The 15,516-nt window shown below is 43.3% G+C and overlaps 1 protein-coding gene across 1 annotated transcript in view; it reads left to right on the top strand.

The window, feature by feature from the left end:
• spata5 (spermatogenesis associated 5) overlaps positions 1-15,516 on the top strand; it is a 110,112-nt gene that overhangs the window by 9,773 nt on the left and 84,823 nt on the right. The window contains exon 11 of the mRNA XM_022759867.1: positions 9,658-9,812. Coding sequence (XP_022615588.1) covers positions 9,658-9,812 — 155 coding nt within the window. The remainder of the gene's footprint in view (positions 1-9,657; positions 9,813-15,516) is intronic.

The following is a 15,516-nucleotide window of genomic DNA, read 5'->3' as shown; positions in this document are numbered from 1 at the left end:
AAAACAAAACAGTGAGCGGAAAGTCTTGGAAATGCTCTGTAGATCTGCAGAGTCGGGTGATAATTATAACATTACAAGCACCGTTTCACGTGCACAGAATCATTTGATCCTTTTGTTGATAGAAGGTGTAAAACAAAGATGAATAGATGTAAATAGAAGTGTGGGACAATGTGTTACTGACTGTGTGTGTGTGAGTGTGTGTGTGAGAGAGTTTGATTATGGGTAAAGGATCCACCCTCACCAGCCCCCCCACCACCACCACCACCACCACCACACAAACAGACACATGCAGCCACACAACAAACACATGTGCCCACAAGTTGATGTGTGTTTTTTCCTCCTTTGCTTTCATTGAAAGGAACAAAAGCCGAAAAAGGCACAAAAACACATCGAGTAGGAACTGCAGTTGTTTCCTTCTGCTGCTCAGGTAACAATGAGCTGCTGCGGGAGCGTACGCTCCGACGCACCGCTTCCTGAAAAAAAAAACAAAAAGAAAACAGGGGGGGGGGGGGGGACTGTATTGCGACGGCTGCGACACACTAAGGTCACGCACTAGATCCCCACCTTGCACAGCTGCAGAGAAGCATGCACGCATACGCACGAAGCAGCACATACACGAAAGCACATTGCGGTGGGAGTTTCACATCCTGCCTTTAGTACAATACCAACCTGCTTATAGATCAGAGACTATTTAAATCAATTCTTCATCTCTGGAGAAGGGCAGAGGGAGGGATGACAAGGCCAAGTGGCTGTTTTCTGTGTGTGCATTTCTTCTCTTCTTGAGCCTGTTTGTGTGCACGCAAAAGAATGGATGGAAATCTTGATGTCATTAGGGAAGTTTTTGTTTGTCCAGTCCGGGTTGTACCGAGCCCCGAAACAACTTCTTGACGACAGATGTGTTATATAATCAGCACTTTAATTACAGTTGATCACGGATCGGCCAGTTTCGAAATGTAATGTAATGCAAGAGCGCACTCATACCCGATCTATTAAAGTCTGTTTCATCGAGGTCACCTCAAATCCCTTTTAAGCCTCCGCTGAGCACCCAAATTATTAAGAAAATCTGTGCTTTACATCATATGCACTGACCGAGGGAATCCAGGTTGAACACCGTGATCCCTTAATGAAAGGAAGGATTTTTAAACCTGGAGAGAAAAAACAGGAATGCGTCTCATTATTAAGAATGCACCATCATGTTTGCCCGACTCTTTTAGATAGAAACACACCCACTCTGTACTCATGCAGCTTTTCTTGCAATATATCTTTAAGAAATATGGTAGAAACTGACAGAAAACCCTGACGTCAGTTTAAAACAATAAAAAATTTTCAGTTCTTCTTGGGCCAGATTCTCTGAGCCTCTGAAGATATGCCCTTGACGTGCAAGTCAGAGAAATGCGGAACTGGTTAGGTCTATGCACTGGAGTCCCAGCACCCTCTGCGCGTTCAGTTTATTTTGCTTCCATCAGTGCAGAGGTTTTACCTCCCTGCAGGTGGCACTAACAGGTATTTGAGGCTTTTTATTCCTTCAGCTATGGGCTTTTTAAACGCCTTTTACCAGCCGTGAATGGGACGTGGGTGAACCCTCCTTTTCAGCATCTTCTTCTGTTATAACTTCAGTACTGTTTTTTATATGTATTTATTATTATTATTATTATTAAGCTCCACTCTAAAACTAAAACAAATCTGGTGGCTGAGGATGTGGCAGCTTGTGATTCACGCTCTTCATTCAATTCTCGAATCATTCAGATTCGTCTCATTGTCTTGCATTCAAAATAAAGGCTCATAACTTTATGATTAATTATTTATTTGAAGTATCTCAAAAGTTAAAGTACATAATTACCTTCCCTTGTTGCTTCTTCACTGTTCTCTGCTGCAGGAGGAAAGGTCTGAACTGCAGTAACCCTAAATGGTGACCTCTAGTGGGCAAATGTTATATTGCTGAGGAGGTAAACAGCCAAGCTGGGCTGCTAGCGGTGAATGTATTGTCAGCAGGGAGTGTGGATAGACTCACTGCAGTTTAGATACTGATCTGAATTTTAACAGCAACGTAACAATAGATCAAAGCTGGTTACTGAACTGATGCAACTCCAGTGGTTTCTTTTAAATTTTTCTTTTAAATTTAACGACATAGGGATTTTGTTTTTTTCTATTTGAATCTTTCTAACTTTTGCGTCAGGATTTCACAAGTTTAGGAGACAAACAACCCTCAACAGTTTGCAGTTGTGGATACTGACTTTCAATCAAACTCACTCCTCCGCATCCACTCACCGTCTTCTGTCTCAGTCAGTGTGTCTGAACATGGCTTTCGTCATTGTTTCTTGCAGGTTGACAGATTTATGTACACACTAAGACAATCTACTGGACTGTGTTAGTCGCAGCCTGCACGCCAGCAGCAGCAGCGTTCCTGTTGTATCTGATGTAGCTCCCCGTCACGTCATTCTGCCTGGGCTTCATGTCAGACGTGTTTCAGCACGAACACTTACTACATAGGCTGACATGGATAGAGCCATTGTAGAAGGCCCATGTTTTATTGATTATTATGTGCAGAACTGCAGCATCGTGGCTCCATGTGTGAGTTAGAATTCTGTATAAAAAAAGGAAAATATAAAACTAAATATTTAATATTTGATGTTGAATAGAGGCTGTAAAAGACTCGGCATAATTGGCATAAGAAAGGAAAGACCCAACATTTTGGCTTTTTGTTTTTATAAAAACCACACAGACTTCATGCCCTTCATATCTTTATAAGACTTTTTCCAATCAACTTATCTGTACAATAAACCAAACTGTCTACAAACAAGGAAGTCCCAGTACAAAATACAGTAATTTAATCAGAAAGAAACATAAATAAAATGAACTAAATAAAAAGTAGTAGCTTGAAACAAGAGATCTGTGTTGGATCAGTGGTTCCAGTGGTTCCCTGCCTGGGGGCCGGGACCCATCAGGAGGTCCCAACATAAATCTGATCGGCATTGGGATGATTAAAAGGATAAGACAGAAGGAAAAATGTTGCTGCTACACAAATGATTCTTTCTGATTTTCCACTAATGAAGCATTTTTCTTATGAAACACTAGATAATTTTACCTCACCAAGGCCTCTAAAGTAGCGGACAACGTTAAGTTGACAATGTTTCCTTTTTGTGGTCAAAATTATGTTGGAATTTGCAGAGTAGGATCAGTTTAAAACATTGTAGAAAGACAAAGCCACAGCTGGCTGTTGCAGAACCTGTGAATCTATTTTGTGTACTCTTATTTGGAAGTGTAGAAGAAGAAATGAAATGGGCAAACTTGGTGATGTGCTGATTCAAATGTTGTATTTATATATTTGCACAAGATCCCTGAAAAGATTTCCTCCGATACAACCACACAGGCGCTGATTTCGCCAAACGTTGCGTTGACCCTGCTCCCAGCTCAGCACAGATTGTACAAAACGGCTCGACATATTTTATCCCTCTAGGTGTTTTTGTGTGGCTATTGGAGGCTATCATGTGGAGCCTAACGGACTCCGGGGCGTCTCTCTGTCGTCCTGTTGGCGTTCAACTGATCCTGGTGCTAGCAGATGACTCATTTCCACAGTCTAAACAGTGTAAATTGTGTGTGTGAGTGCACATGTTTGTTCGAGTTTGTACACGGGTGCGTGCGTGTTTGGTTTGTGCCACATCCGGACACACTGTTTACAAGCCTCTCTAAACAGGGGAAGCCCACTGGAACAAAAAGAGCCAGTAAAATTGATTATGTAGAATAATAAACACACAACTCTGCACTGCGTCCGCTGAAAGCTTTTTGGTTAGCCTGTTATTCAAAAAGATCAGGCTCGATATTTAGCATCCACTTCTCCAACTTAGACTAAACGGCCTAAATGATTTACTTGGTAAAATGTGCAAAGTGATTTGGCTAACACGCTTAGCGAAAATCCCCCAAACCTAAATAGTCGGTGCTTGAGTGTTTTTAACCCAAACCCATTGATCTTCCTGGCCGACAGACGCAGGAAACAAGTACTAGAGGTTCCTCCGCTGTGTAGAAACGAGGGGGAAAAACGGCGGCAAAAATGAGCTGTGTTTTGTGTGTTTGACATAAATTGTACTGTGCAAGACTAAATGGGCCAAACACTGCTAAATGCTCGCTGATGTTTACAGCCTTGCCTTTCCTTATAAAGTGCTTTACCCAACTCATCTGTCCTTTTAAAGACACTTCAGGAATTTCAGGACGGGTCACATAAATATCAGTCGGATCAGCATGTGAAGTTTATTTGAGGCCTCTGTTTATAAAATCCGGAAATGTGCTGCTTGTACTCCTTAACCCCGGCACTTACCTTTACCCAGTGACAGCTGTGTGTGACTTTGTGTCTGTGTGTGTGTGTGTGTGTGTTCTTTAGCATTTACCATATGTGTGTGTGTATGTATGCCTGCACACATTTTCCGCATGTTTTTGAGTGTGTGTGAGCACGTGTATTTGTCTTTGTCATCCCTGTGTGTTTGTGTGTGCGCACTTTAAGAGCACATATTATTGCGGTGTTTCAGCTCCGGGAACAGATGTTGGGTATTGTAAATACAGGTGCAAAGAGTGTTCCGGAAGCCCCGGCGAGTAATGAAAACGTTCCTGTGGTTTTGTAATGGTGTAATGCCCAAAGTATTTCGCAATTCATCTGAGGACAGCGCCGCTGGAGAGCTGCAGCTCGAGCTCACGGGAGTTTGATGCAGCGCCGCGCAACGCGACATAACGCAAAACACAGCCCTGATTCTTCCCTGTTGAAATGTGAAAGGTGCTGATGGACTTCTTTTGACACAACTTCCTGGTTTCTGTGTGTGATGAGCTGCTGTGTCTTGACAGTGGAGCTCTGTGAGTTTTACCTTTTGAAGTCTTCTACTGGAATTTAACCCCCCGACTTCCTACCTCATTTTTTTCACCTCATCACTGGAAGTTAAAGATCCCATATTGTATAAAGTGAGATTTCCATGTCTTTTTTGATTATAAAGCAGGTCTAGCTTCTATATTAATACTGTGAAAGCATCAAAGCGCTCAGTCCACAGAGAAACACACACAGAACGTATTCAGAAATTGTCTGTGGAAATTCCGTAACTTTGTGATGCGACAGCGAAGAAGTCATAATCGATTTGTCGTCTTCAAAGATAGTAAACTACCGTAAACATATCTTAGGCATTTCTGTACTGTCTTCGTTTTTACTTATCTGCCGACACAGATGCTGATACCAGAATATCTGTGATAATAACATGGGCTGATACTGTACATGTCAGGCTGATTTATCATCCGGGCCTTACTGTAGATCTGTTGTGGTTGGAGGGTTTGGTTGGTCCCAATTGGGTGTTTATGAGTTTATGAGCTGCCACACCCTTTGCCAATACAAATCCATCAAACAATATGGGGATCGGCCCTTGTCCCGATCCTAGAGATGGGTACAGGGCCTCCGTAGTCTTTGTGGCAGGGCTGGTGTATCGTACTGCCGCACTGTACTGATGTTCCTACTAGTGTGTTGAGTTGAGAGTGTATCAGAAGGATTGACTACGTTACCAAGGAATATCAGTGGCCCATTGCTTCCGTGGGAATTACGGGTGTTCGGATTTCTGGTGTAGAACCATTGATCATACTCTAATGTGGGACATAAGTCATTTTCCAGTGATCGCAGACAACCCTGGTCACCGATAGAAGCTGATTCATGGATCTCTTGATGCTCGTTGAAACTCAATGTTGGCTGCGTCAAAGAATATGAGGATTCATGTCTTAAAGTGACTTGTGCTGTCATCGTAAGTTGAAGTATCTTTGAGTTATAATGTTTTGTATTTCGAGGGTTTGATTCTTTAGTAGGAGGAGGCAGTTTGGTGTGAGGGTCAGCGGATGTGACCCCTGAAGAGAAGGCCTTGATTTGGGGGGAGGTCGGCTGTGGACCCACATAATTAAGACCATCCCTGTTGGAGAAACCACAAATAACCGATCTCCTCCCTTCTGCCCGGTCAGCTTCAGCTCTGTGAAATGAGTTCTTCCTCTTGTTCCATACCTAGTTTGGATACTAGTGTGATGTTTTGCAAATGTGCATTCTTGTACATTTAGGGGGCCCTCAATTCCCTGTAGATCTCTGGTGAATTCGAAGCATTCTGGAAAGACGGATTGCAAAAAAAGAGAGAAAGAAAGAGGAAAATGAGTCCACATAAGGTTCAGATTAAATTGTGTTGTGTTGCCTCTTTTTTTTTTTTTTTTTTTTTTTTCCTCCTCCCTTCCCATCGGATGTTTTCATAACTAAACCAAATGTGTGCTCGGAGTCAGCCAAGAGCAGTCAGGAGAGAGAGAATCCCTTAGGCAAAATGTTAAAGTCACATCGTTGAATCAAGTTTCCGCTGCCCTCCGGGTGTCCAGGCTGGACTCAAGAGTTCTGCGGCTTATGAACCCCCCGTTTCCCCTCTGGTCAGGCTGTTGCTCTGCAAGGCTTTTCATTACTGCTGGCAAAGAGCTAGATCCACTCCAGACAGATTCAGATGATTCTTGGTGAAACATTTATTAAACATTTGTCAGCTGCGTTTTTCAGCCTTACTACTGACCGGCCCTTTTAAACTAGCTGTCTGTGTATGCTTACTGGGATAAGGTATCATCTTACGGTCCCAAATTATAATGGAAAAAGCAAAAAATGCAAAGGCTTTACTTGAATTAGCTGTATAAGTATCAGATCTCAACCTTGCAGAAGACCTACAGTACATATGCAGGCAGAACCTCTTTCTTACTGGGTTGCATGTATTTTTGAGCAAGTGGTTTTAGGTTTTTTACCCTTTTTAATCAAACAATCTACTCTTGGAGAGCTTCCTCAGCTGTACAAAGCGTCTTTTATCTTTTAAAACAAGATCTAAACACAGCAGTTTCTCCGGTTCTCCTCCCTCTTCCATCGTATTCTCAGCAGTGAAGGAGGTTGCGGCCTCCACCTTCGCAGGGCAGGCAGCTGATGGTTTGGGGTTAGTGCAGATGGCGTTGTGGCTGGTGCTCCTCATCTCCCTCCTCGCCCCAGCTTCCTTCCACATCCTGTCCTGTCTTGCCTCGTCCCTTCCACTCGGACCAGATGTTTTTGTGCAGCCTAAGCAGCTCCGGTCTGAAGCATTAACGCAGATGAAGAGCTGAAGCGGCAGCCAGGTGGAACGATGGGATGTTTTGACCTCTGGGGGATCGAGAGTGAGAAGGAGGGTGGGTGGACGGGGGATAGAGAGTGAAAGAGCGAAAGAAAGACATCATACACCGGAGAGCCGGGCCTGGGGAACACATTGACCTCAGCTTTGGCGTGCTCACAGAAAGCGAACCTGCTAGCATTAATTGTGTTTCTCCTTCTCCTCCTCTCCTTTTCCTCTCTGTCTGTCTGTCTGTCTGTCCCTTGCCTAGTCGGACGGGTCCTGGAAAATATAAACAGGATGCAGTCTTGTCTGATCGTAAATCCCCTCTCGTCTGCTCCCTGGCCCCCAGCCCTGGACCACGTCCGTTCCCCTCCAGCCCTCGCCACCCCAACTCCCGCCCGACATCCCCGCCCCCTTAAGCTCAGAAGAGGAAGCCAATAGTTTATGTGTGTGCGTCTGTGCGGTGTGTGCACATGTGCGTCGGGAATGGTTGTGTGTCTAATGTACTGTTACCCAACTCCGGGCTTGGAAACGTGGTTGTGGGCTGGTTTTGCAACTACTAATCATTGCCCACATTTAGCATGTAATTCACTCAGAGAGGACCTGTCTCCCCACCTGCAGGGGTTAAATCTGCACAGCTGGATGCAAGCTGATGTACACATGGCGTTTTCTGCGTTGTCGTAGCTCCACTTTTCTCTTTTCTCCCTTTCTCACTCATTCTTCCCAGCCTATTTAGTGATGATTGCAGGCAATATTGCAACCAGACCTACCTGCGGACCTTATTGAGTAATGTAAAGTGGAGGAAATTACAAACAGAAAAACACACAAAAACATTCCCCTGTGCACTTGACTGATTCTGTGAGTAACATTTACAGATTTGCATTATGATCAGCATGTCCAGATTTCACTGATTTGGCTTCATAAAAATACAAATCTCAATGAACTTCCTCCCTGGCCGCCAATTCTAAGTATTTTACTGCTGTTTCTCAGAAACAAGCAGTGGTCAGCAATTAGGTTCAACCGTGGGCCATTTTTTTTTTAAAGGGGAGCCAACACAGTTTTCCAATTGCTGTGGTGATGCAGGCATTTACTGAATGGTGTGTATATTTTATGTGCTGGGTGGTTTTTATTTTTTTTAACTATTAATTTTAATTTAAGTTTGTTTTAAGATTGAATCTGAATGTGGATGTAATCATTCTCTCACTTAGAAATGGCCTGCTTCCTTTATGGTTGAATGGAAGTGCTGCTGTTAGAAAATATTATTATTAGCAGGCTGTTTGTCTTTGACTGCCACCTATATGAGATGCAAATTATTGACTATTATTGGATGTTACAAGGTCATGCAATGGGGTCATAAAGTCTGAGACCACTTTCCCAATGGGATTTTCAAAAACCTTCTTCCACACAAAGTGTAATCTTCAGCTCCAATCTTTAAATGATGCACATGCTAAGATTTTAAATTCAGTAGATTATTCTTTTCCATACGTTTTAACGCACACAGCCTCGTATGTTTGACTTTCTAATGCAGTTGCTCATCTTTTGTACTGATGATTCAGAGATTATTATCCATCCAAGGCTTAGAGATGCTCCAGCTGTCAGTCCTCACACTTTGTAACTCTCATTAGCGTGACGCAGGAAGAGCATGCGTGTTTGACAACCTTTCCTGTGAATAAATAAAAATATTTTTCTGTGCCTTCTGCTCGAGAAGTGTGTGTTGCACCATATGTCTGCACTCAGTCATCACCTCAGCATATTGCAGCGCCGTCTGTGCCCAGACTGTCTCCTTCAGATCAATCTGCAGTGCAGGCTTTTTTTTTTTTTTGCAAGGCTCAACAAAGGCTCATTCTTGATATTGACACGTCAATGTTTGTTTTGCTGTCTTCTTTTGGTCCAAATGCAGGAGTCTCTGGAGCTGAAGGTATTCAAACCCTAAGCGCTTCAATTACACTTCCCTTCCCTTCGGCCTACTCTCCTTTCTCCAAAATAATGCAGGCCCAATTATTTTCACCGTCAAAAGGGGAATTAGCGTTCATTTTGAGATTTGCATTCGCTAGGCGTGTATCATCGCAGCGTGTACAAGCCTGAATGTTTTGAGTACAAAGTTGGACTGAGTGCATGTGGGTTTGGAATGAAAACCCTCAAGCCACAATGACACTAGCACTGCTTCTTTAGGCAAACAAACACCACTTTTATATCCCTTTTTATGGCTCAACTCACAGTCTTTTGTTTTCTATATGATTCACCTTTTCTGTTGTAGCGTCTGAGCCTGATTCTCTTTTGTGGGACAACTGAAAGCTGTTTTTTTTTTATTTAATTTTTTATAAATCTTGGTTAAGACTGATGACTTCTTTCCATCTCTTTAAACCGTGGTATTGTTATCTTTTTTTCTTTTTTTTTTTTGGAGTGTAACTCATTTTTTAAACTTTTGTTCCATCCTGTGTCACGATGGTTCATTGATATATATTTATTTCTTTGTACGCCATAACTTTGTTAATTTTTTCTTCTTCTGATCCACTGAGAGACCTAACTTATATAAACCCTCTCTCTACAGGTTTGCATGCACTAAGGCGAGCACTGGGAGGTTCCCACCAACCGTCAGACCAGCAGCTGATGGGGACAGTGACCGTCACTCTGCAGGACCTCCAGTGGGCCACGTCTGTTGTGAAGCCCAGCGCCATGAGGGAGGTTGCTATCGATGTTCCCAAGGTACTGCAAACTCTTCAGTTCTTAGACGAGCCAGAAAGCCAGAAACATGACTTTGTTTTAAACTCAGTAAACATTACAAAATGCCTTTTCCTTGTTTTAACATTGTTGGAACTTTGGTGCTTCCTTATTACACGAATGGAGCTGTACACAAGTAGTAGCATGCAAGTTTTTTGTTTGAACAATCAGCGGCGTTACGCACTGCAAACTCTGCCCCAGTAGCTCCAGGGCCATCATGCAGTACTACCCCCAGGGCAGGGACTTTTTTTGGCACCAGAGACTATGTAAGAATAACTACATTTAGTCCCGGTTCCTCTGGTTGAAATGCTGGTAAGGTTCCCTGAGTTCCTGAAATGGTTCCTGCAGTGGAAACAGGCCGTAAATGTGAATGAAGGGCTGTCTGCAGTTAGTGTTCAAGGAGCAAAAGAAAAGACATAAAATTGGAAAATTGATGCTTTCCAGGCCCAGAAAATGACAGATAGAGTTCCTCAATCTTGCCAAAGTTTGTCTGTGTTTTTTATTAAGTCAGCCAAGAGGAGTTAAAGAAATGCAGCTGGTCAAAAGGAGTAAGTAAACAAGTAAGAAAAGTTTATTAGCACCTCTCTAGAGGAGACATCATTAAGAGGATCACAATAAAAGATTATGATTTAGGATTCATTATGATTTCATTAGGATCCCCATTAGCTGATGCAGAACATTAGCTACTCTTCCTGGGGTCCAGACTAAACATTAGAGCGTGACAACAGATTAGACAATTACAGGCAAAAAAAAACCCCAAAAAAAACACAAGAAATGAAAATAAGAAAAGTGTAGAAAAAGTATAGAATAAAATATGCAGATCTTAAGTCTGAAGAGAGTTGAGTTCCAAGGTTTAAGAGCCAAAAAACACAGGCTGACTTTTAAGTTGTGAGGCTGGAGCCGAGGTACAAGCCCTGATCCGAAGAACCTCAGAGACCTACTGGTGATATAAAGCTGCAATAGCTAATAAACGTCCAAACTTAATGGGGAGACCATGTAAAGAAATCAAGATTTATTTGTGTTACGTAAGAGTTTTTTTTTGTTTGAGGACTCACGCAGCAGCATTCGGGTCCACAAGTGACCGATACAAGGATGTCCTGGGAGGGTAAGTGGGCTGCAGTTTAGACGTGGTCCCCAGCTGTAGAAAAACAGGAAAAAAAAGATATCAAAAGAGAAAAAAAAAAACAAAACAGAAAGAACATTTGGTTCCGTTTCAACTGGAGCTCAGAGTTACATGTCATAGACTACTCAGGAAAAAAATTATGCCAGGGGAAAAAAAGAAAATCATTAAGAGACACATGGACTGTAGAGACCTTCCCCTCGCATGCCTGCTGAGTTCATAGCATCATCTTTAATGACACGATCCCTATTGGATCCTGTGTTTGTAATCAGCATTAGTTGTGTCTCAGCTGCATTCAACCTTGCAACGCGCCCCGGGAGGAAGGAGGCTGGTTTACATCACGCAGTCTCTGCTTCATTTAAAGCACAAAACAAATTTATAACCCCAAAACACTTATCACCACTAGAAAAACTAAAAGCTCATCAACAGCAGCCGTGGCCTCCCCCCCCCCCTTTTAATGCACGTTCAGAAAATCTCTTAACCACTCTTTAGAGCACTGACCACTGAATCGCCAGCGCTTAAACGATCAGGGGTCAGGCTGAGGAAGAGTGGAAATGACCCCGTGGCCATTTTACCCTCCGCTGCAATGAAGATGAATCACTCTGCTCTCAGCGAACGGAGGGAGACAGAGGGAGCGAGGGAGGTGGGGGGAGGAGGAGGAGGAGGGAGGGAGGGATGAGGGGACAGTGGTGAGACTCCAGGATGTTTTGGAGTTTGCATGTGCAAGACATAACGGACAGGAAGAGGGCTAACATCATCCTCCACCGGTAATTGAAAGCAGATCGGGTCGCTGACGGTTCCTGCCAGCAACCAAAAAAAAGAGAAAAAGGAGAAGAAGAAGAAGAAGAAGAAACGTCCTTCCTATCCCCTCACCCCCACCCACCTCGCCTGCCCCACCTCCCCTCTCCTCTCTCCTCTCTGCAACACTCTGCACTGAGCTCACCCAGAGACGTTCAGTCCTTGTGGCCGGTTCCTGGAAACAAGAGAGAGGAGTGAGTTTGAGTTTGGAATTTTTTTTTTTTTTTTTATCCCCCTAGCACAGCTCAGCTGAAAGGCCAGCCGCAGAGCCCCGGACTTGATTATATCCACATGAGTGCAAACATTTGTTTCTAATCCATTTTATATAAGAAACTTCCAGTGGTGCCGGATGAATATACGCCTCGAGTTCCTCGGAAACGTTCTCAGATCACGTATCTAGAGATTTGAGTTTTACAGATTACGCCTCTCGATTTACGTTTTATTTACATGTAAATAAATTCAGAGTTCATTCTTAATCCTTTGTTTGTTTTGTGACAAGACATTCTTCCTCTTTTTGACATCTTTCTTGTTTAACCAGCATTACTTCTTTTAAATGATCATCTTCCGCCGTGCAGTCTGGCTTTAATATTATCATTTGGCAGCTGTATAACAAGCCCATTTATTCCTCCTTTTAAACCTACTCCTCGTCTCCCTTGAGTTTCTTTTTTTTTTTTTTGTCTGAGAAGTCCCCCACACCCTCCTCTCAACCCCATCAAAGGGCCAGAGCCTGAGAGGCCCCTTGTAAAGTTCAGAAAACAACAGTAAAAGATAATAACTGGGTCTCGTACAAAAAAGGAAGGGAGGGAAGAAGAAGAAGAAGGGGGGGGGGGGGGGGGACACGGCACAGTGAAGTGTGAGTCAAAACATTGCCTTCTAATTCCACAGGCGCTTCATTCGCGACAAAAAAGCACCTTTCAATTAATGATGCTTTGTTTTGTTGTGTCTTACAATGACTCCTATTAAGTCTGCGGAGACTTGAACAAAAAAAATGCAAGAAAAGGGGGTGGGGGGGGGGGTTAGATGAGACCTCACAGAGTTGTATTGCACATCTGGTTCCTTGGTGGAAAGAAGTGATTGATTTGTATTCGGATGACTGGCAGGTCGGAGGATGTTGTCGGTAAACTCGGAGGCTGGAGGCCTTTAAATCCCCGACACTGCTAAATCTGGTTCAGTTAGCAGGGTGAGATTGCACGTCATTCTGCGCATTGTACGCCGGGGGGGGGGGTTAGGGTCCATTTACTCGTCTATATGATACTATATACCATGAAATGATGGGAATTTGTCTGCTGCATCGTCTGCCACATAAAGACAAGGCAAATGATAGAAATGTTCACTGGAGTGTGTGGACCTGGTGCACAGCGTGTGACGGCCTGTTTCACCCACCAGGAAGTACATTATCAGTTGTCGTGTTGTTCTAAGCCTGTTGATTACAGACAACGTAGAGTTTTCATAATGATGAACATTTTCCAAAGCCTATAGGTTCTTCAACAGATGTCCTTCTTTCACTGTGAAAATCAAACCGTGGAGCCTTGCTAAAGTATATAATAGTAGACATTTAGTACATCTTATTATTTGTTATATTAAACTGGACTGTTTATTTACTTTATAGTAATGCAGCTGCAGGTAGAGACGTTTTTGGCTGTTTATGATGGTGCATTCAAGGAAACGTCAGCTTCTGAGACTGAAATGTTCAAGGCTGAACAGCAACTGTTCTAAACAAAGAAATTACACTGATGTCATCCTGTTGTCTGTGTTTACTTAGGATTCGTCCTCTGCCATGTTTACAACATAAAGTCCAACAGTAGCCAACTAGTCGAGTGTCCTTGAGTGCACCAGCCGCATGGAAGTGAATGGAAATCCAAGTACGAGTTCAGTCTGAATATTACTAATAATAAAATGTATATATTGCCACTGACGCAGCTCAAGGTCCACTAAGTTACTTTCAACTGTTATCACACTGTCTTCATCAGCAGACTATAGGTACTCAAACTTTCTATTATTTTAAGCACTTTTACGACTTCTGGCCCATGTTGGCTGGCTTGACTCTCTCGGTGAAGACCGTGCGGTATGGTTGAAAGTTCCGGAACAAGCGAGTAAGCGGGCCTTGAGGTCAAGAGCCAAAGAATCAAGAATAAACTGTCGAGCTCGGTACGTTTTTGTCTGTGTGAGAACAAAGCGCGGAGACTTGAACTTCCTGGAAAAAAAAACTCTCATTTCTTGGAAAACATAAAATCCTCCCCGGTGACTTAGTGCTGCACTCGTAGATGTAAATAATAAGTTCAACCAGTAAAGCCATCACACCATAATTGATATCTCATACACTCGGTGTGTAACGTCCCGGCTGATGTTGCTGTAGGAGATGCATCACATTCAGGAAGTGATGATGCCATTTCATGGAACATTTATGCATTTTGATGTCAGTACAGCGGCCGGCCTCAGCCCTGAGAAACGTCTGTTAGCGCCAGACTGGACGTTTGTAGCAGCTCATTTGCATCTTCCAGCCGAACTGGGGAACCAGTATTATTCCAAAAACCAGTTTAACTTCCTCTGTGGGTTTTTGTACAGCGTCTCTTCTGTCTTTGTTCTACTTGCTTTTCCATGTGTCTTGATTTATCTTTTTACCCATCTTCTCTTGCTCACCTGCTTCCTCCATTTCTCCGTCTACAAGCCTGTTTTACAGTTGCTTTTATCTCACTCTCTTTATTTCATTTCGTTCCTCTCTGGGCCTTCAAATGAGCGTTCTGGTTCGCTTCCCTGCTTCCGGCCTATCTCCACATCTCTGCAACACTCCTCTTTCTTTCTCTCCCTTCCTCTCCTCCCCTCCCCTCCATCTGTCCTTTCCCCTCTCTCGCTCGGCGCTGTCCATAAATTGTTCGGTATTTACAGTATGTGGCCAGACGCCAGGTTTCCATTAGGTGCTTCGTACCCCGGAGACGGCGCCGGTGGCCTGGGATGTGTTACCTCTGGATGGAGAGCGGAGGGAGGGTAAGGGAGGGGGGGGTGAGCATGTGAAAGAGAGAGAGAGGAAGAAGTGAAAAAGAGGGGAACAGAGAGAGAGGTGAGCAGCAGTATTGAAGGGAGAGAGAGATAGTGAGAGAGGAAAGGAAGAAAGGGAGATAAGACGGATAAGAAACAGAGAAGTTGGAAGGTAGATGAACACTGCATTTACATGCACTCACTGTAAGTAACCTGGGCTGCGACTGAGGTTTAATCTGCTTGGTGACATCTTCAGATAGCTTTGTTTCTGTCCATTCAACAGTCCAAAACGACAACGACATTCAGTTTATAATATATCATAAAGCAAACCAGCAAATCCTCACATTTCACAATCTGGAACCGGGACATTTTTATTCAATAAACAACTTATACAGTTAAACAAACATCAAGTTTGATGGCGATCTATATCCCATGGATCAACAAATCAAACCTGCTTTGTGGTTTCAGTGATCTGGGCATCAAGCTACATTTCTCCCCTGAGAATCTTTTCTGTTCGTATGCACATGACTAGATCGCAGGCTACAGAGGTAAACATCTGTCAAACTCCAGCCAACAGAGTTTTTGTCTTCAGCTCAGGACCGGCAAACAGACAAAATGGTGCAGTTGCTTTTTGAAGTAATTAAGTAATAAGGTTCTAAAAAATAAAGTAAGGTTGAAGGGAAGAGGAGAAATCTGATTATTGAGCTGCTACATGTGTATACACACTTTACAGTAACCAGACTACTATATGGTACAACTTCCTGCATAACCTCATTTCTCCCAGTAACCTGGTTT

This window comes from Seriola dumerili, unplaced genomic scaffold, assembly GCF_002260705.1.
Source record: "Seriola dumerili isolate Sdu_G_001 unplaced genomic scaffold, Sdu_1.0 BDQW01000331.1, whole genome shotgun sequence".
Taxonomy (NCBI): Eukaryota; Metazoa; Chordata; class Actinopteri; order Carangiformes; family Carangidae; genus Seriola; species Seriola dumerili.
This window is presented reverse-complemented; position numbering and strand designations above follow the sequence as displayed.